General features: G+C 45.8%; 1 protein-coding gene across 1 annotated transcript in view; it reads left to right on the top strand.

Moving 5' to 3' along the window:
- Positions 1–1,027: 1,027 nt before the first annotated feature.
- Positions 1,028–22,054, top strand: part of LOC103724576 (cilia- and flagella-associated protein 53) — a 63,620-nt gene continuing 42,593 nt past the window's right edge. Inside the window, exons 1-5 of the mRNA XM_029557952.1 lie at positions 1,028–1,072; positions 1,659–1,737; positions 9,681–9,744; positions 17,940–18,243; positions 18,715–18,933. Coding sequence (XP_029413812.1) covers positions 1,028–1,072; positions 1,659–1,737; positions 9,681–9,744; positions 17,940–18,243; positions 18,715–18,933 — 711 coding nt within the window. The remainder of the gene's footprint in view (positions 1,073–1,658; positions 1,738–9,680; positions 9,745–17,939; positions 18,244–18,714; positions 18,934–22,054) is intronic.

Genomic DNA, 22,054 nt, shown 5'->3' with positions numbered 1-22,054 from the left:
TAAAGGTCTTACTCCCTATGGTTAAAGACATCTTTGGTCGCAGGCCAGAGACTAATGGGACTGTCCAATGGGTCTGAAATGGCTCGCTCCCCTTATTTAACGGGGCTGGGGCTGGCCCCAAGGGGAGTTTAAAGACTCGCCCTTAAGGTTGAATTTGGATCTGCAATCACACGCCCAATGAAAGCTCTTCTTACATCTAGGACAAGGTGTGCATGGGCCTCCCCCTCCCCCGGACGAGTCGGGGTTTTTTTTGTATGGTTGGGGCACTCCCGCTGAAAATGCCCTTCCTTGCCACACCCAAAACATGTCCTCTTATAGGACACTTTAGTCTGTTGTAAGGCATTGATAAGGGTCTGGAGCCCCTCCTGGTGGCTAGTCTGAAGTGCAGCCGCCATTGCTCTAGACTGATGATACGCAGTTCCCACATCCCGGGCAGCCACTATCCACTTATCCATGGGTTGATGTTGCAGCCCAGCACAAGCTAGTTTACAGTCGAATGCTATGCCATCCCAAACCAGCGACCAGACGAACAGGTCGCGCAATTCCCCTGGGGGAAACTTTCTTTGCAGGCTCTTTTGCACTCTGTCTATAAAGGTGGGGAGGTCCTCTGTGGCCTTTTGAATAACCCCAGATATGGGAGACTCAGTAAGGCCTTCATCTAGCTTTCCCCAAGCTGTAAGGCCGATGGCCTGAACCTGATCCTGATAGGGAGGAGGGATGGCTGCCTGTTGGGCCCCAGTAGCAAACTGATCAGCTGTGCTGGAGAGCATGCCATAAGTAATGGGTATGGGAGGCTGGGCCCTTTGGTTCTCTTCTCCGCGGATGCGACTTTCTTCACTGAAATAGGCCAGCCACTTAAGGAGCATAGGGCCAGGGAGCACTGCCTTAGCTAAGTCTTTCCAGTCCCGCAACATGCACGCTTGGTGCACAAGTCCCTCGCAAAGAGTTTCTGCCCAGGGAGAATTTGGACTGTCTTTGGCCACGGCCTTCTTTAACTCTTTAAGGTCCTGAGCCTGCCATGGATACCATGCGGCGAGTCTGTCACCTCCCGGGTCACATTAACAGGGAAGAGGTGAGCAGTCCCCTCCTCAATGACCCCACTGCCATTGTACAGGGGTGGAGCAGAGGGAGTCTGGAATGTATTAGTCTGTGTTTTTGAGGGTACAGGGTTTTAACAGGGCCAAGGGGCACTCCCAAAAGGGTCTAGGGAGGGATACAGATGTTCGGATCGATCCAGAGGATCTGTGTGACCCGAGGCCGGGGATCCAGCTTGGAGTCTGACTGTGTCTCAGTTACTGAGTCAGTGGCCTTAGCTGGGTTTGGAGTCTGGGCCCCCACCACCTTTGTCCTTGGTGGACATGGGGGAAAGCAGCCCTTTAAGGCAGATACTGTGGGGAGTGCTCCCAGAGGGGGGATCTCTCCCTTTTCTATCTGGGCCCATTTGATTAATTTTTCAACTCTATCCCAAGTATCTCAATCAAAGAGATTGCTTTCCCGAAGCCAGGGTGCATCTTTAGCAAGCATCCCCATGCCTGGAGAGCTTGGCTGTCTGAAAGGTCAAGGCTCCTGCTTTTGAGCAGGACCCTGAGGGAATCTAAAGAGGAATCAGGCTTAGAATTGGACTACCCCATAATTTATGGGACTACACTCACCTGCAGATCCATTGGCCCGTCAGCGAACTTCGTCATAGGCAGCACCTCACACGGGCCACCAATCTGTCGGATCGCTCTCGGACAGGTACGGCACAGGCAGAGAGGCCAGGAACAGCCTGTCTTCCTCTCTTAGGGGCTGAACGGGATTGTGTGTGTCGGCGACTCAAAAACCACACCGAGTCGGGAGTCTTGTCGAGGCAGGAACTCATTTTATTGCATCAGGCATTACCTTATATAGTTTAAACAAAAGGGGGTTTGGAAAAGGGAAGGGCAAAGGTATATGTCATCTAGGGCAATGGCTGTGAGCCACTGGGAATTGGCCACACCAGCTGTGATTGGGGAGAGGCAGTCCGAGGTCGGGCCCTGCTGAGTCAGCTCTGCGAGGCAGTGACCGGCCAGAGACAGATCAAGAGACAGATTGCCAAACTTTAGTCAGGCTCAGGAAGTTACAATAGGCCTCATCATAAGTTATGCCACAATTATGAGGGTCCTGGAGACCCAAGATGCAATGGCCTTTATTGCTTTGAGGACCAATGAGGAAATAAAAATGGCCAAGAGGCACCTTAAAAAGTGCTCAGTATCCTTAGTAATTAGAGAAATTCAGATTTCAAACCACTTTAAGATTCCATCTTACAGGGCTGGAGAGATGGCTCAGTGATTAAGAGCACTGACTTCTCTTGTAGAGAACCCAGGTTCAATGTGCAGTACCCACATGGTGGCTACCAACCATCCTTAACTCCAGTTCCAAGGGAATCCAAAGCCCTCTTCTGACCTCCATGGAATTGCATAACATGGGTGCGCTCACATACCTGCATAGGCCTCGTCATAAGTTATGCCACAATTATGAGGGTCCTGGAGACCCAACAGGTGGCCATCCCTTTGCCAGGATGTCCAATTATTTTGACAGATTAGCTATTGGACAGTGCAGGAGCCTAGCGTCTGAGTCAGTACTCGTATAACCACTTTGGTCCTCTCATGCATGCAGAGGAATAAAGCCTTTGTCAAATCTGGCAATCCCAGCCCAGGTGACTAGCAGCTTTCTTTATAGCTGTTAATGACTATTATTTAGCTTTTCCCAGACAAATGGCTCCTTTTTACCACCCTTTGTGACTTCATAGATTAACTTGGCTATTAGAAGTTTGGAATCCAAATTCCACAAAACCCACCTCCATACATGAACTCTAACTTCCCATCCTGGAACTGGTATAGAATACATAGAAACCACCCTTCCTTTTCCTAGTTGGTGTTCTTCTGAGAGAGATAGAATCCTACATATTTTCTTTCTTTTGGCAAATTTGAGCATTTTTGGGGGGAGATCTTATAACCTGCTTCCCATAACAATAGTAACCTATGAGTTCCTTCCAGGAAGGCTTGTTTAGTCAATCCTGCTAAAGGCATGTCATCTACATATTTTAACAGAGTGCAATTAGACTGTTTCGCTGTAAAGTCTCTTAAGTCTGAGGCTGAAGCAGTGCTGAAAATGGTGTGGGTGTGCTCTTTGAGCCCCCTTTTCCCCATTCAGGGTATTTTTCCCATTGAAAGGCAAAGATGTGTTGACTCTGAGGTACCAATCGAATTTTTTAAAAGGCAGCCTTCTGGTCTAAACAGGTGAAATAGGTTGCCTCTGCTGGAATAAGTCTAAACAAAGTGTACTGATTGGGAACCACTGGGTGAAGGTTAATGCTGGTTCACTGCCCTGGGGTCCTGCACTTGTCAGTGATCTTCTGTCCTGTGATTTTTAACAGGCAAGAACAGTATATTCCAGGGTCACTGGCATGTCCTCAAAAACCTTTATGTTAGTAGTCTATCCAACTGTTTTTGAATTCCCATGGCCACCCATCTAGGGAGGGTGTACTGTTTTGTTTTTTGATTAAGGGTTCAATTCTTCTTTTTAGTTCTGTGACTACTCATGGGCTGTTTCTTGCCATCACTAGAGAATTGACCTCAGCTCATGCTCCCAGAACTTTGAAGGGGAGTTCTGGTGCCTGCAAAACACAGCCTTTTACTGTCAAAAGTCTCAATTTTTCCTCCAAGGGAAAAGTCAAACAGAATTTTACATATGGGTCATGGGAATGACATAGTTGCTTGACTCTTAGAGTCAAAGATAATTTGGGCTTATAATTTTCCTACTAAATCTCTTCCCATAAGCACCACAGAGCAATTAGGAAGATACAGAAAGTCATATGTAACCACAGATGCCCACCTAAATTAAATCTCCAAGCTCATAGCAAACTCCAGTAATTCCCACAGAAGTTACTTATTTATTAGTGACTGGGTTTGGGTAACAATTGAATATTCAACACCCATATTACCATACCATGAATTGAATAGGTTGCCCCATATTGTCACTTTGACCATAGGCTTCAAGGGGCCTAGACAGATGGAGCCTGGTCTGTCCTAGTCTTGATCTGAACTCATTCCTGCCAGCTCAACTAATTCCTCTTGTTTTTACGGTGCCTTGGTGACTGATAATATCCCTGGATAACTCATCCTGACTGCCTTGATTGTTTATATCTCTATGTATTTTATCTCTTTTTGTATGAGCTGTGGCATTACCATTCCACGTAACAATGACGTGAATAAAACAACCTGATTTTTAACTTTAGTTTTTAAGAGTAGGCCCAAACTTGGAGGACACTCATTCCCCTGATGCCCCTTGGAACCATGTCCTCAAGTCAGGCCTCACCCATAATCTTATTCAAAACCATTTTTCCAGCTTCAATTGGGTAACTACAAACTCGAATCCCCCCTTATCAGACAATCTTGCCTTTTCATCCCTAGTTCTAGACTGATAGGTAAAAAGTAGCTGGAGAACAAACGGATAGAGTTGATTGGGAAAAAAGCACCAAGACACAGATAAAACTCTCACCTGGATAGTCTTATTTTGCACAGGACATGTTCCCTTCAGGGAAGGGAAAATGTCAGCCCACGGATTGTGAGCTGGGGCTTATATAAGGGGGCTTGGGATGCAAAAGGTGGGAAGTTCTTTGGAAAAAAAATTAGGCAGCGAGGGGGGAAGAGACAGCAGGAAAAGCGGGGCTTGTAAAATCAGCTCCTTTCCATCTGCCAGCCAGGATCTGGGTCAGGAAGTGTTTTTGTCCTCTTACGATAAGGGAAAAACTGCTGTACTAAAGTGGATCCTGAAGTCTCTGGTTAAAAGGTGGAATCTGCTTATCTTGTTTTCAGAGATCAAAGGAAAGGCAGGTTGCCTTTTAGAAGAGTCTGCTTCCCTTGACTTCAAAGACCAGGGTGCTTATCAGCTCAGTTCCCTTTTCTCAGGGGGTTGGGAAATCCAAAGTCCATGAGACCCTGTTGGAGATGGGGAGGGCTGCTGTGGTTTGAAACCCTAACATTCCAGCCTTTTGTGTTATAGGATAGGGAGTGCCGTTGTCATCTTGCTACTTCCTGCTGGACGAGGTCGATGTGGGGAGAGGCTGGATTAGGGATCCACTGGACAGTAGGGGTTCTCTCTCCATGCATCTGAACAGGGTCCTCAATGGTTGACAGGCATTCATATACATGTGGAGGGAAGGAAAGTAACAACTGATTTAAATTAGTATGCATTAGTTTTCAGATTTGGTCCTGAAAATATCTGAAGAGGCAAGGAGCAATGGTTAGCACCAAAGTGATAGAAAGCAGTGGGCCAAGTAAGGGCAGAAGCCAAGGAGTTAATCCTGTAAAAATATCCCATTGAGATAACTGTTGATACTGGGAGTTTTTAATTGAAAGATTTTTTTTGCTACCTGTTTAAGTTGTTCTATATCATGTTTGAACTTACCAGACTGGTTAATAAAATGGCAACATTCTTCACCCAGAAAATACATGTTCCCCTTTTTCTGAAGTTAATAGATCCAGGGCTCACCTGTTCTGGAGAGCAACTTCAGCTAGGGAGGATAATTTTTGTAGGAACTGGATTGACTGGGATGTATTTTCCACTATTGAGGTGAGTTCCTGTCTGAGGTCCTCTATTTCCTGGGAAAGATGCTGGGTTGAGATCAGTGTGTGTCCCAAGCCTCTGGCTGCGAGTCCAGTGGCTGACTCCTACCAGGACTGCCAAAGTGGCTGACCTCTTTGTTCTGGTCCCCTCTTTCCCTGTGGATAAAACACCATACACCTCTCCTGGTGTGCATAGGGTTAGTTTGGGAATGAGAATGACTGGAGTGCAGGTGTCCTCAATCTGTGGAGAGATGCAGGAGTATATTTTGGAAGAACAGAGAAAGAGCAGTCCCGAAGTTAGAGCAGTATTGTCCTTAATTGTGACATTTCAGCTTGATAAGTGTGGGTATTCAGAGGTTTGTGGAGTCCAACACTGTTTTGTCAAGAAAAAGGAGAGGGGCAGGCAGGGGTCCATGTATTAGGAATTCCTGAGAGCATTGAGTAGTAGACTGGGGAGTAACATTGTAAACTTGGAGGGGAGTGAGAAGTGAGCCCTGTAGGGGGGCACAGAGGAAGCAAGTGGACACATTAGCACTAGAGAAATTCCTCAGGAGATGAAGCAATAAAGTGAGAATGCAATCCCAAGAGAAGCTGTGGGAGGCATTGAAGCATTGAAGCTGCTTCATTGTCAAGCCCCTTGTCTTATCCAGGACTTTCATAGCCTATTGGGGCCTTGAGTCGTGGATAGCCTTTTTTATCTTTACTCACCAGCAGTCTATAGCAGCCACTGTGTATTGGATCCCTGCTGCAGCAATAGGGTCCCCTGTCCATGAGTGCGGGTTAAGTATTTTGAAGACCACTTCTCCACAGGCTCCTTGTGTATACCGATTGTGTCTGTGTAGGATTGAATCCCTGCTACCCTTACTATCTTTCAGGTCAGTTGCCCAAGTGAGTTGGTTTGTGCTCATTTCATATCTACCCCATCCCTTTTTGCCCACCCCACTCAGCCAATGATAGTTGCAATTCCATGAGGGGCAGCCTTCCCAATTGCCCAGGTCCCTGCATTTCCTTTTGGTTTGATCATCTATGAAGCAGAGGAATCTGCCAGAGCAGGCATCTACCATGTCAAATTTAAGAGAAATGGTGTTACATAAGAAAGTGGGCACGTAGCAGAGCTAAGGAGCTCGAGTTCTCGATTTCTATTATTAATCTTCCACATTTCAAATCTATAAGGACACAGTGGGTAGGTGCAATTGGGAATGGCTGAGGTAGGGTTCAGAGGGAAGAGTAGAAGTAGGATCAGTAGAAAATTCATTCCTGGATTGGTGTTAAGGGAGGAATCCTTGAGATTTTCAATTTAAGAGGCCTGATACTGGTGGCCTGATACTTACTGTGTTCCTTGGCCAGTTTTAATTTGGAGGGATGAATCCAACCAGATTGTCCTGACAGCTTGGCTGCAGTCGGGGTAGACAAGATCACCAGGTGAGGACCAGTCTACCATGGCTGGAGGGTTTCCTTCACTCCTTTCTATTGGGTGTGAACCCACAGGTAGGCATGATCTCCAGGTTGAAGTGGGTGGTCAATCTGGCCTTTAGAAGCCTGAGGGATAATTCCGTCAGCATGTTCCCTGAGAAGTTTTCTTAGAAGGGTGAAGGCAGGTAAATAGCCATGTAGACAGGAGGGATGCTGGAGTAGGGGGTTGTTGAGAAGGAACGGTCTCACATACATAAGTTCAAAAGGACTGAGGAAGGAAGGAGCCCTTGGGATAGCTCTCAGTTTGGTAAGGGCAGGGGGCAGAAGAGTTACCCAGGATTGGCGTAACTCTAGGGAGGGTTTAGTAAGGTGGTCCTTAAGACGGGAGTTAGCTCATTCCACCTTCCCTGAGGATTGAGGGTGGTAGGGGATGTGTAACCTCTAGGTTATTCCCAGGGACTGAGAGACTGCCTGAGTTACTTTGGAGATAAAGCTCGGACCATTATCTGATTGGAGAGTTGAGGGAAAGACCAAAATGAGGAAGAATATTTTGAATTAAACAGTTAGCCATGATATCTGCTGTTTCACCTGTTCTGGGAAAAGCTTCTACCCATCCTGAAAATGTATCTACCCAAACCAGGAGATACTTAAGCTTTTTGTGAGTAGGCATATGAGTAAAGTCTATCTGCCAGTCTACTCCTGGGATGATCCCCCTGGTGCTGGTGAGGTTTGAAAGATGGAGGAGGGCGGCTTCTACCCTGTGAGGAAACAACAGTGCAGGTAGAGCATTGCCTGGTGACTTCTGTGAGAAACATAAAAAGTTTGGGGCAATAGATGAGGGGCTCCAGGAACTTGTAAAGTGAGTGAGTACCTACATGAAAAACATGTAAATGGCTTAAGGTAGAGGAGGTTTGGCCCTCAGGCAGGCAATACTTGTCTGATAGAAGCAACCATCCTTCTGGCCCCTGGGCAGCCCCTTTGTCCAGAAGGCTCTTCTGTTGTTGTGCAGGATAAGAGGGGGACATTCCTGTTGGTGCCAAGAAGTGTAAGCCATCAGAAGGGGGGAGGGTTGTACTGGCTTCCTTAGCTGTCTTGTCTGATAGGTCATTGCCTCTAGCTATGGGATTGGTGAGAGGCTGATGCCCCCTACAGTGGATCACAGCTGCTTTAGTCAGGAGGTAGGAAGCTTCCAGGAGTTTAAGAATCAAAGGGCCATTAGTTATGGGAGTTCCCTTGGTTGTTAGGAGATCCCTTTCCTTCCATACTGAGGTGTGGTGATGGAGTATGTGGAAGGCATACTTAGAATCTGTAAAAATATTAACCGTCTGTCCCTTGGCTAAAATCAGGGCTCTGGTGAGTACTTGGCTTTTTGTGACGTGGTTCCAAGTGGCAAGGGTCCTGACTCTATGACATCAGTGAGAGACACTATGGCATGCCACGCCCTGCGAGACCCAGTCAGGGTGAGAGTTGGACTCCCATCCACAAACCAAGTCAGGGTTGGGTTTGGCAGGGGATCTGGGGAGATCAGGGGATCCTGGTAGGAGAGTTCCTGAAGAGTCTCTAGGCACAAGTGAGTGAGCGGTTTCCTGGAAGGGAGGAGGGAAGCTGGATTGAGAGGAGGGCAGGAATCAAGGGAGAGCGAGGGGTTTTCAAGAAACGTAACATGAAAGAGTTGTAGTTTAGGATACGTGTTTTAGTAAATCCTTAAGCCAGTGGGGGGGAAAGGACGGAGATCAGCTGACCCAAAGTAAGCTTCAGTCCCTCCTGAGCCAGGATCGCTGTGGTGGCCAGAGCCCGGAGACATTGTTGCCACCCCCGGATGGTGGTATCCAGCTGTTTAGAGAGCTAAGCTACTGGGGCAAAAGTGGGACCCCTTATCTGTCCCCAAACCCCTAATGCCTGGCCCTCATTTTCAGTCATGTAGAGAAGAAATGGACATTCCAGGTTAGGGAAAGCCAGAGCCGGTGCCTTTAAGAGAGCTTCCAGGATAGTGTGGAATGTTGTGGTAACAGGCCCTAAGGGGTCCACGGGCTCAGAGGAGCTTCTTTCAGAGGCTTCATAGAGTGGCTTTGCCAAGAGGGCAAAATTAGGAATCCAGGTGCACAGATAAGATGCCTAGGAAAGATAGAATTTCCTCCTTGGTTGTGGGAGGCTTTAAAGACCTTACATAATTTGTTCTATCTATAGTTAAACAGCAGGATGTAGGTGTGAGAAGGAACCCCAAGTACTTGACTTGAGGGAGAGAAAGGTGTGCCTCAGCTGAAGATACCCTATATCCCTTGTCCCCCAGAAAATTAAGGAATTTGATTGTGTGAGCCTTGGAGACTGAGAGAGTTGGGGAGCAAAGAAGTAGGTCATCTACATATTGTAGGATGGTGGAAGGGTTAAGGTCTAGGGAAGTTAAATCCCAGGCTACAGCTTGTCCAAAGAGGTGAGGGCTATCTTGAAACCCCTGGGGCAGGACAGTCCATGTTAGTTGGGAGGCCATCCCAGTGTTAGGGTCCTCCCAGGTGAATGCGAAGAGGTTGTGAGAGTCGGGGTGTAAGGGTATTGAGAAAAAAATCATCTTTAAGGTCTAAGACAGTAAAGTGGGTGGTGGAGGAGGGGATATGAGAAAGAAGGGTATAGGGGTTGGGAATGACTGGGTGAATGGAAATAACTGATGAATTAATAAGCCAGAGGTCCTGGACCAGACAGTAAGAGCCATCAGGCTTGAGGACCGGAAGAATGGAAGTGTTATATGGTGAGTGAGTGGGTTTAAGGAGGTTAGCTCTCATAAGCCTTTGAATTATGGGCTTAAGTCCATAGCGGTGTTTGAGTGCAATTGGGTATTGGAGTCTTCTGGGAGATAGGGAGGGGTCCTTCAAGGAAATGTGGATAGGAGTGTGATGAGAGGCCAGTCCTGGGGCCAAGGTGTCCCAGACCTTGGGATTTACTTCGGAAGGGGGGGGCATGATCTGGCTTGGGGAGGGGGAGGTACAGGGGAAAGGAGAGTGTGGAGAAGGGGAAAGAAATAGACAAGGAGAGCTTTTGCATGAGATCTCTGCCAAGTAAGGGAATTGGAAAAGTGGGCCTAACCAGGAAGGAGTGAGTTAAAGGCACCTTCCAGAATACAAAGGCTAAGGGTCCTGTCAATTTGGTGTTGTGAGGCTTCCCATCAACCCCCACCACAGAGATCTGTGGGGGTAAAACTTTACCAGAGTAGGAAGGGAGAACCAACCATGACGTGCCAGTGTCAAGAATAAAATGAATAATCTTACCTGCCACCATGGCTGAAACCCCGGGCTCCTCCGTTGTAATAATTATAGAAGCAGTGGGGGCCAAGAAGCCAGGGCATTGTCAGTCTTCAGCCGCCAGGCCCAGAAGGTTGTTCACTGAACCCTGTAAAGAAGACTGAGTCTGGGAGTTGAGTGGCCTTCCATGGCACTGCAAAGAAGGACAATAAACTCTCCAGTGACCTTGTTGCCCACAAGAAGGACAGGGTCCAGGAGGCGGTCGTGGGTTAGGGCATTGCCTTACTCAGTGTCCGGTCGCTCCGCACTTGAAGCAAAGGCAGATGTCGTTGGGCCCCATTGGTGTTCGAAGTGTTCTTGGGAGGAGCCCTTAGGACTGTAAACATAAGCTGGTACTTTTGCTTGGACAGGGTAAGCTTGTCTGCCCTCTCCTGTTCCTCCTGGTTATAAAAGACTTTAAATGCCATGTCCAACAGATCTCCAGTGGGGGTTTCAGGGCCCTTGTCTAAACGTCTAAGTTTCCTTCTAATATCTGGAGCTGATTGTAAGATAAAGTGGTGGTGAAGCATAAGCCGTTCCACTGCAGACTCTGGGCCATACTTGGTATACTGTACCAGGACATCAGTAAGTCCATAAACTGAGGGGTATGGGGTGCGCAGGGATCCCGGGGCACCAGCTGCTAGTGTGGTGCCGGTCCCCTGCGCACACCTGGAAGGCGGCGGGTCCCGCAGCGCGTCTGCTCTGCATTGCTGGTGGGCCCCTGCTTCTCCGCTGCTTCTCCGCTGTGGGTCCCTCTGCTACCGGGGCTGGCCCGGTCGAGTTCTGCCCCAATTTCACCTGTGCACTCTCTCTCTGAATTCAGGACCCGTCAGCTGCCGGGTCACGAGGAGAGGTGCGGGACGGCTAAAGCTGGATTTCCATGAGTCGATGACAGAAGGATAGCGCCCCCCAGGGAGGCTGGATCATAGGCAATAAGACACGGGACTCAGCTTAGTCCGTGTTACAGCTCTTTATTCAGTGACTCAGCTCAGCTCCAAGTCTTAGTAATCCCGCTCCGATTATTGAGGGAAAACCAAGATACTTTATACTGTGAGGGTAGTGGTGAAAACCTTAGCTGATAGGTACTTTTAGGATGCCCCATTTACATGTGGCGGTGAGCTCCTGCCAGGCTACCAGACTGCCTTAAAATCACAGAAAAAGCTGGCAGTTCCTGAGCCGGAGGCCATGTTTCTGTGATGGCTGCTTCAAAAGATGAGTCAGGAAGATGCCGGGAAGGCACCCTGCTGATAAAGGAGTCTGTGCATTTGAATCCGAGCCCGTGGGCTTTCCGGACATGGAGAAACTGCTACTTTACACAGCAGGAGTCCCCAACAGCTGGGGTTTCAGTAGAGCCCTGAGTAATCAACCTAAGCTTCTCAAAGTTAACTACCTTAATTCCACCCATGGTCCTGAAGGGGAACTGCCTCAGTACCAATAGGGTGAGCTTGGTTAGTGGAATGAAGCTCATTAGCATACTCCTGTGCCGCTGTCCAGATCCAATGTATCTCATCCGGGGTGAGGGTGGATTGGAGATTCATAAAGAGATTGTGCCAGGTTAGATCATAGCTGTGAGTAATATATTTAAATTCTTGTATGAAGTGTGTAGGATTAGTAGGAAAAGAGCCTATTCTGCATTCGAGTTGAGATAGATCTCCAAGAGAGAAAGGCACATGGGCTTTGACTACCCCATCCACACCTGCCACCTCCTGCAGGGGAAAGATACCATGGGAAAGGAGCTGAGACTGGGTGTGGGAGCGAGTATGGCTTGACACAGGAGAGGGGTTGGGAGGGAGTAGAGAAGAAGAAGGGGAGTCCTGGGAGGAGGCTGAAGTGGGAGAGGTGGGGAGGTGTCCTGTCTGTGAGAGGATGTAGGGGCAGGGGTATCTGAGGCAGGGTCTGGAATTGAAGTAGAAGTAGATACAGGAGGGATAAATGAGGTATTTGAGGTAGAAGTTAGACTAGGGGAGAATAGGGAATATTTGGTAAGGAGGTGTTTAAGATTCTGGATTTCTTTGAATAAAGGAGAATCAGTGGAAGGAGTGACAGATTCAGAGAGCTGGAGAGGGGAGAGGGAAGATCATGGAGAGGGGGTTCAAGGTGGAGAAGGGAGGGGAGTTGGGCTGGGCCCTGAACTGGAAGGCAAGGGAGGGTATAGTGATGGGAGAGCAAGGGGAGGACTTGGCTGTGCCTCAGGCTGGGGAGCAGGAGGAGGTTGGGGCTGGGTTCTAATTGGGGGCAATTCTTCAGCTATGGCAGGCTCAAAAGCCGAGATGGAGGGGTGAGGAGGAGGAGGAGGAGCAGAGGCCCCTGGTGGATTGGAACCTGGTGAAACTGTCTTAGCCAGAAGAACCTGATGGGAAGAACATGGGACACAGAGGGAGGGATTAGCACAGAAATCAAAGAAAGCTTGGATGTATGGTAGTTCAGACTGCTTGCAATTATGATGGCAGAAGTTTTCTAAATCTTTTAAAATACTGAGGTTTAAGGTTCTGGTGTCTGTCCAAACAGAGTTACTGTCTAACTTGTACTGAGGCCAGGAAGTGGTGCATAGGAATCTCAGGTGTTTTGGCCTGATTGTGCCTGAAAGTCCTAGCTGTTTCAAGGATTTAAGAAGACAAGTAAGAGGTGTGAGACCCCGAGACTTTGAGTGAGTGGTTCCCATAGCAAAAGATTATGTACAGAGCAAAGAGGAGATAGAGAAAAGACCTCAGCAGGTGGGTAGGGGGAACAAAGAGAATCTTTTGTCCAGAGGGAGCAGAGGCAGGATCAGTAGTCGGGGCAGGAAAGAATAGCATAGAATGGAGAGAAACAGGAGAGAGTAGGAAGAGAAAGGTTTGGCTTAGGTCATGTAAAAGCAAGAACGAGAACCAGGCAACAAAACAGTGTCCATTCTTTGTTACACAGGTTGGAGTTATTTTCGAGTTTTAATTCCCAAGGCCCCAAGGGCAGTGTCCTGCAATCTTTGGGGAGGGGAAATACGAGAACATGTTGGCATGTTCCTGTCACTGGAAACAGCGTCCTGTATCCAGAGGCAGGAAAGAGGTTCCTGACATATTGGTATGATCTCAAGGCGAGTGAAACGAGCAGGAAATTCTGCAACATGGTGTGTGACCAGCCAGTAGATGGAGCCAAAGTACAAGAAAAGGAGGTAGTGGGCCAGCCGGCTGAGATGGACTGGGAATGGGGAAAGCAGTGGGACAAGATGGAACTTAGAGTAGCCAGTGAATGGGGGGCGGGAAATGGGAGAGAGAGAGAGAGAGAGAGAGAGAGAGAGAGAGCAAGAGAGAGAGAGAGCAAAAAGGAAGGCAAGAGATGGCAGGAGCAAGGAGTGAGGATAGGGAAGGGAAGGGAGCTGAGGTAGGGAAAAGGATTTGAGTGTGATGGGGAACAGGTCCCACTCCTAGGTGGGTGTGGGCAGGCACAGTGATTGCCCCAGACAATTCAATGGCTGCGGAAACCAGTGCTGTCCAATGGCCTTGAGTGAGGTCCAGGAGTGACCAAATTCGATCAGAAAGGAGATGAAAAGAAAATGGAGGAGAGCCAGAAAGAAGTGAAGGGAAAGGAGAGAGACAGAAAGGAAAGGAGAGAGAAAGGAAGGGTGGGAGTGTACCTTGAAGCTGAATCAGTGGTGTTTGCAGAGGCCAATAATGGCAAGCAATCCAGATGTTTTATGTGTGAGGTCCCTCAAAGTAAGAACTGGGTTTTAGCACCATCTGATAGGTAAAAAGTAGCCAGAGAATGAACGGATAGGGTTGATCGGGAAAAAGCACCAAGACACAGATAAAACTCTCAGCTGGATAGAGTTTTATTTCACATGGGACACGTTCCCTTCAGGGAAGGGAAAATGTCAGCCCACGGATTGTGAGCTGGGGCTTATATAAGGGGACTTTGGGGTGCAGAAGGCGGGAAGTTCTTTGGAAAAAATTAGGTGGGGGGGGCAGAAAGCAGGAAAAGTGGGACTTATAAACCTGGCTCCGTTCTGTCTGCCAGCCAGGATCTGGGTCAGGAAGTGTTTATTTTTGTCCTATTAAGATAAGGGAAAAACTGCTGTACTAAAGCAGCTCCTGAAGTCTCTGGTTGAAAGGTGGAGTCTGCTTATCTTGTCTTCGGAGATCAAAGGAAAGGCAGGTTGCCTTTTAGAAGAGTCTGCTTCCCTTGACTTCAAAGACAAGGGTGCTTATCAGCTCAGTTTCCTCTTCTCAGGGGCTTGGGAAATCTGAAGTCTGTGAGACCATGTTGGAGATGGGGAGGGCTGCTGTAGTTTGAAACCCTAATATAGACTATCTTATAAACACAATGCCAAGCACCCTTTCACAATCTTTATAATTTTCAACGAGGATGCATGCATTGCCTTTCAAAGCCTTGATAGTTAATTCTCAAGCATGCCCACATTCATTCATTATCTTGGGGTGGAATAGCAAATTAGGGCTTCAAGGCATCAAGATCAGGTGCCTAGATCACAAGAGCACATGGTTCAGTGAGTTCGCCAGGGTTAACTCAAAGTTACTAGTCTGCTTTTATAAGTCATTCCTACAATGAGCCTCCTTATCTCTGTAAGGGCATTCATCCTTCCAGTGCCCTCTCTGCACAGTACTGAGCACATTGATCCCATCCTAAGAGAGGACTCTTTCTGTGCTGGGTTTCAGTCCTCCTTCCTTGGCCCTGGGACCCTGGCATTTCTCCCTTCCTGGTGACCTCAATATGGTTTACATTCCTTTTTAATCTTTCAGTCCTCCTGTCTCTTTAATTCTTGGTCCCTATTTACAGAAACTTTTGTAGCTACCTCCAGAAATTCAGATGTTTTTGCCAGAAAGCCTTCTAATTTCTGTAGCTTCTCATGTATGTCTGTTCATGCCTGACTCACAAAAGGAGTATTAATAACTTTTTTTTTTTTCTGACTTCGGGGTCTAAAGGAGTATAGAGCTGATATGCCTCACATAGCCACTCATAAAATTTACTGGGACTTTCTTGGGGCTCTTGGAAGACCTTGGTGATTTTGCTCATGTTTATGGTTCTTTTTCTTCCAGCCTTAATTCCCCCATTATATAGCCTTCCTAAGGGTCACCAGATCTGTTAACTGATCTGGAATTCCTGGATTCCAGTTTAGTTCCTCCTTAGGGAAATGCTGCTTTGCATATTTCTCAGGATAGTCCTCATCTGCTGGGGAATACTCCTCCAACAATTTGACAGCTGCCTGGGTCACCCATCTGTGTTTCCTAGTGTCAAAGAGTAATTGGTGGCAATCTATGCAGGTGGGCAGGTAGATCTGTATAATTGTGCCAACTCAGTCATAGCCTGAGGGCTCTCAGTTTGTGAAGGGAAATTTCATTTCCAACTGAGTAAATCAGTGGTAGAAAAGGGTTGATTTGTTAATTTGTTTGTTTTTGTTTGATTTTGTGGGGGGCGGTTGTTTTGTTTTACTTTTTGAGACAGGATCTCACTCTGTAACACTGGCTGGCCTGGAACTCACTTTGTAGATCAAACTCCCAGAGATCCACCTGCCTTTGCCTCCTGCCTCCTGCTGGAATTAAAGGTGTGTGCCACCATGCCTGGCAGAAAAGGTTGGTAAATATAGATATGTCTCCATGGCTTTGGATTCCCATCCTCGGCTGTCTCTTGAGGGCCTCTCATTTATCTCAAAGCAATCTAGAATGTGAGTTTTCCTTTTGGGTCTTTGGGACCTCTGAGGAGAGGGAACTGGTGGCCTTGCGATAGGTGCCCTTTCTTCTTCCTCTCTCAAAGTTTCACTAGTAGACTCTTTGAGTGGACTGACTGGGAATCAGGCTACAGTCTAGGTGTGTCCTGTCTGCTTCTTCTACCACTCCCATTTTCAGGAGGTGCTGTAGGTGCCACAGGGGTTGATTGAGAGAACAGGGGCATGGAATCTGATTCACCCTGCAAGACTTCAGGTTACTGAGTTGTTCCAGACTCTCTTGCCTTGAGGACTCCTTCCAGCATCTCTGGGCCACAGATCTTATTTGAGTTGTCATTACTTCACATTCCTCCTCAAAAACACTTATGCAGCCTGATCAGATTCTTCTTAACCACCTATAACCAGATTGCAATGTACAGGTATTGGTTGGGATGCCCTTTTGGAGGTCAGTTGCTATATTTAAAAACCCCTCTATCAATCTCAAATCCAGAGATCCGGTGCTGGGCTGTCCTATCCCAAATCAGAGCCATTCTGACACAGAGTTCTCAGTTTCTCAGGTGTTAATACCATACTGTTCCTCAGAGTTTAGAAATCCCCTTTTAAAATTTCTTAGCATGTATTCCAAGGCTGTTACTTTGCCACAATGTCCACCCATTTCCTTCCTTCTAGTAGATGACTCTCACACAAATGAGGAGGTGGGGGGATTTATACAGAAGGGTTACACAATCACTTTGTCCGTCTCCAACCTCTCTCGTAGCAGAGAATTTCAGCACCTCTTAGTATGGTGGACTCAGCTTGCAAGTCTGAATGGGAAGATCCAAAAGCTGCCCTAAGTCCTCTGAGGCTATCACCTTGGACCCACAGAACGGGACTCAGCACTTGCTTGGGCCTGTCAGACTTGGCCTGAGCCTCCTTGTTGTCATACATAGTCATACCAAACAAGTTCTAACCCACCACTCTAAACCCAGGGCTGTAGTTTCCACTTCTACCAAAGTGTTCTATAGTTGCTTGAGAGAGTTGATCACACTCTCCTCTCACCACCACCTGTGGTGGGTCTGTACCTTGACCTTGGGGTCCAAAAGAGTACCTTCCTCTGCTCGTTCTTGTGTCTCCCTGGTTCTGTTGCACTCACTGGGATGACACCATTGCAGGTGCCAAAAAGAGGCCCCACTCCCCAGAGTCCAAAAATAGTTCAGGGTAGGCCTAGGAGAAGGCAGGTTCAAGACACAGCTGGAGTGGATCCTCCAAGTAGATAAGATCTTTGAGCTTACAAGAAAACAGCTTTATTAACCATACAGAACCCAGGTGGAGTAACTTCCAAAATAAACCTGGGCCTGGGACTGGGGTTTTGCATGTCATTTTATAGTAAAAATAACATGTGCCAGCAGTTTGCTCAGCATTTGTTATATGATTGGTTAATTCTATCTGTGGGAGAAGTATGGAAAGGAACATTCTTAGAAAAGAAAACAGACAAAAATGTTTACAGAAGCATTGTGGTCAGCTTGACCTCAAACTATGTTGTCAGTTACATCTGGTAGGTTTACAGTTGGTTGTCTTTCTTATTTTTGTAACTTCTTATTTTATAACCTTGAGTAAAAGAGTGTTAATCCTACTATGTTAGTGCATTCAAGGGTAAGGTGAATGGGTGGGAGTTCACTCCTCAGAGCACATAGGAAAGACAGCAATCTCTAGGTCATGAAGCTTACTTACCTACATTTTGGGGCTCATGTACCACAGATGGTTTCTTACTTCTGCTATGACTGTGTGTATATATGCTTAAATAGAGCAGCACCTCATGAAAAGCTAGGGTTTGCCTTTTAAAAAGTAATTCCCTAAATACTGGGCATGGTGGCGCTCACCTTTAATCCTTAGGACGTGGGAGGCAGGCAGAGGCAGGCAGATCTCTGTGAGATCAAGTACAGTCTAGGCTACATAGTGAGTTCTATGTGGACTGGGGCTAGGAAGGCCCTGTCAAAAACAGATAATGAAAAACAAAAACCAATTCCCTTTCAGGGAACGCTGTGAGGAGCTCCGTACCAAATTGTTTTCCCTCCATGAGAAGAAGGTGGGTGAGGAGCGGAATGCACAGGTGGCTTTCAACCAGGAGCTGAAGAGGCAAAAGCTGGTGGAGGAGAAGATGTTTGCAAGACTCTGGGAGGAAGACAGATTAGCCAAGGAAAAGCGAGAAGCCCAAGAAGAGAGGAGACAGAGAGAGCTTGTGGAGAACACACGCTTGGGGCTGAATGCCCAAATCTCCAGCATCCACGCACAAAGACAGGCTGCACAGCGACTGAAGGAAGAGGAGGCACGCTACCTGGTGAGCCCTTTCGAATGCCTGTGGTGTGGTGATGCGTGCAGCACAGTTTTCAGCTCTGTTAATAGTTTGCCTGGAAGTCTGGGCTGGTCCATGAGGCCATTTTTGAACTCTGGTTGTTCCTTAATAATACACTCAAGTCTAGATACACAGATGTGCCTAGAAGCATAAATCCTGGAAGAATGGGCTAACATGTGGGCCACCATGGTGGGTGGTGGATACTGGGATCAAAGGTGACTTCCCTTTGTACTCCACACATACTGACCACTTTACCGTCACACACAGACAGAACAATTTCTATAAAGCTTTATGTCTAACGCAGCTGTGAAAAAACAAGCAAGCTTTATTTCTACATCCCCTCTAAATTCACATGTATGTATATGTATATTTCTAAGAAATTCCTTAGTTGCCTTTCTTAGAGCAAATGCATTATTATTTTAACTGTGTTGCATCGTCTTCATTTTTCTACCTTAGGAAGAGAACAATGCAAAGGTTAAATTTGAGAATGAACAAGAGAAGCTGCAGAAACAGAAGACAAAACGGGAAATCATGAGCGTTTTGCAGAAAGCCGTGCAAGAGAAGATAGAGTATATTCAGCAGGAATATAGAGAAGAGCAAGACTTGAACATGAAACTCACAGAAAGGGCCCTTCAGGACCTACAAGAGGAAGCAGATAAAAAGAAGCAAAAAAAGGTAAGATTTATTTAATGCTTACTAAGAGCTAGATAGGATTCAGTTGACAGTCTTGTGAGTTGTAACTTCCAGTGTGGTAACGAAAGCAATGAGGAAGGTTTGGGGTGAGGTTAATGGTACAGTACTTGCCTAGAACATATAGACATGACCCTGGACTCCACCCCTAGCAACACTCTCCCACTCCCCCACATACACAGTGTTGAAGGACTGAACCTCACTCAGATCTTACTACTTAATGTATACTTTTCAAGGTGCTTGGGTGAGTGTGAACTGCAGCTAAGACTGAGAAATGCTACTATGCAGCGCAGGCATTTCTAATTGGCTTCTACCAATCAACAGTAATGATCAAATCAGCTCATTTTGTGCCCAAGTTATTGTTGTTATTAAATATAGTTTCTTACTGAAAGGAACCAAAAATCTTTGGGAAAATGACTGACTCTAAGACTGGATAAACAGCATGAGACCATAGACATCTTACTATATCATAAAGTTAGAAAACTATCAAAGACAATTTGGTAGTACCAAAATGTCACGACAGCCAACTTAATGGGCTTTCTATGAACCTACAATGGGGCGATTTTAGCATCAAAAAGAAGAACAACCTATGTAATTCACTTAAAAACTAATTAGTTTAGTAGGACACAGGATCAGGACACAAAAATTCATTGCATTTCTAGTCTGTAATGAGTCTGAAAATGAAATTAAGAATTCCATCCCCAGTTATACACACAGGGCATAATCACAATACATGTAATCACAGAACTTGGGAGGTAGAGGTAGGAGGATCAGAAGTTCAAGGTCATCCTCAGCTACATATCGAGTTCAAAGCCACCCTAGGCTATATGAGACCTTCTCTCCAAAAATCAAAAACAGAAGCAAAAAAAAGACACAAAGACATTTCACTAAAGAAAATATAGAGATGGAAAATAAAAATTCAACATCATCTGCCATTAGGGAAATGTAAATTAAAGCCAAATGAGATATTAGCACACATGTATCAGAATAAGGAAAAAGGAGTGACAACATCAAATTCTGAAGAGAATGTGGAGAAACTGGAATGCTCATGCATTACTAGGAGGAAATAAAGCTATCTTGAAAGAAATCCTTACTTCCTTCTTTCCTTCCTTCCCTCCTTTTTGGTACTGGAAATTGAACTTAGGGCCTTGTATGATAAAGCACACACAATAATCCTGTGATGCCCTCCCTTACCCTTGCAGTTTCTTTAGAAACAAATGTGACTACCATATAACCTAGCAACTGCCCTTCTGACATTTTTTTAAATGGGAATTTATGTCCACAAAAACAACAAACAACTAAAACCTAAATATTTGAGTAGACTTACTTATAATAGGCATAAACTAGAAAAACATTCTTAAATGTCCTTTAACAGTGAATGGTTAAACAAACTGTGGTAAATCTATCTATACCATTTGTGTTTTAGCATACTCAAAGCCCTGCATGTAATCTTCAGGACCATAATAAGCAAACAAAGCCAACAAAAAATGACAACAACCAAAGTACCTATAGTAAACACACAAAATCCTTAAAAGTTCAAAACAATGCCAAAGGTATAGATGGCCAAATAAATAAGAATGCCTTCCCCTAACCTCTGCCTGACACTAAGACGTTACATAACTTTTAAAGCTTAACACATATGACCCTTTCTCAGTGATATCTTTCCCAAATTCCAGGAGTTTTCAAACTTCCCTAGGCATCAGAATCATCCTGGGGAGACTGTTAAAACAGATTTCCAATCTCTGCCAAGATTTTAGTCTAGAGATTCTGACCTCTGGCCAGATGCTGTTGCATCTGTGGTCTGTTAAAGTTTCCCTACATGATTCCAAAGTTTAACTAAAGTTGAGAATTGCTTTTATAAATTTAAGTGATCAGCAGTCAGTGGAGACAGTGCTATAATAGTAGTAATGAATTCTTTTATCAGGTTAAGATTTCATCCTCCTAAATTAAATGAAACTAAAGCTGTATCATTGAAAATGTGGCTCCTGCCTTAAGAAACACTTTGAGAAAATATTTGAGTTAACTTACTCAAAAATGTGTTATCAAATATTTCAAACAGAAACAAAGAGGCGTCTGAGCCCCCTTGTGTCCTCACCCAACTCCGTCAACCATTACCTCAGTCCACTCTTGTTTCATCAATGCCCAAAAGCACCACTGAGTCTTCGAAGTAAATCCCAGAGCATCTGTGGGTGGCTTAGTATGTGGCCTTACATGATTAGAGTTGTACTTTTAGCAAATTGCTTTGTAAAAAATAAATGGCTCTTTGACTCAGCAGGTAAAGAGGCCACCAAGCCTGATGATTTGAATTCCATCCATAGAACTCATGTGGTAGAAGCAAAGAACCCACTCTCAAAATGTTATCCTTTGACCTCCACACATACTCTGTGGCACCCATGGGCACCCCCACCACCATCATACACACACACACACACACACACACACACACACACACACACAAACACACCAAATAAATAGGGGTGCCGACAACACAGTGGACAGTAGCAGGGATGACAGAGTATAAGGGCTCTAGTGGTGGTGGGGGGGAGGCTATGGGAGGGTGACATCTGGGAAGTGGGTGTATAGATGAATAAGATGGTTTGGGATGTTCTGTGTGATATACACAAAAAATCTAACAAATTTTTTTAAATGAGTTATATTTGAGGAGAAAGCATAAAAATTTATGTCATGTTAATTAGTAAAGGTGATAAATATTACCATTGAAATCTACCCAATGATTTTATAGCCATACACAGGTGCCAAGGATCCGAGTGCAACTGACTATGACTAATGATAATCAGATACATCCAGATTAGAGATGCATGTGCCAACATCTCAGCGTTACTAGCAAAAACAATGAGTCTTTCTGTAAGAAACAGTATATTTTAAAATGAAATGGAGATCTTTTTTAAAGGTTAAAAACTCATTCAATTTTATGTCTTACAGGGTTTGTACTGAGCTCAATATTGTATAACTGTATTAATTCAACTGTGAAGCTAAAAATTTGCAGCCAATTTTGAAAGAGATGCATCTTTGCTCTGGAAATTGCTATTGAATATGTTAATGCTGTAATGAAATGCTTCTTCTAATCATGTGGTTATTAAATAAA

This window comes from Nannospalax galili, unplaced genomic scaffold, assembly GCF_000622305.1.
Source record: "Nannospalax galili isolate Female #2095 unplaced genomic scaffold, S.galili_v1.0 scaffold1228, whole genome shotgun sequence".
NCBI classification, from domain to species: domain Eukaryota; kingdom Metazoa; phylum Chordata; class Mammalia; order Rodentia; family Spalacidae; genus Nannospalax; species Nannospalax galili.
Note: the sequence above shows the minus strand (reverse complement) of the source record. Positions and strands in the feature narration are given on the sequence as shown.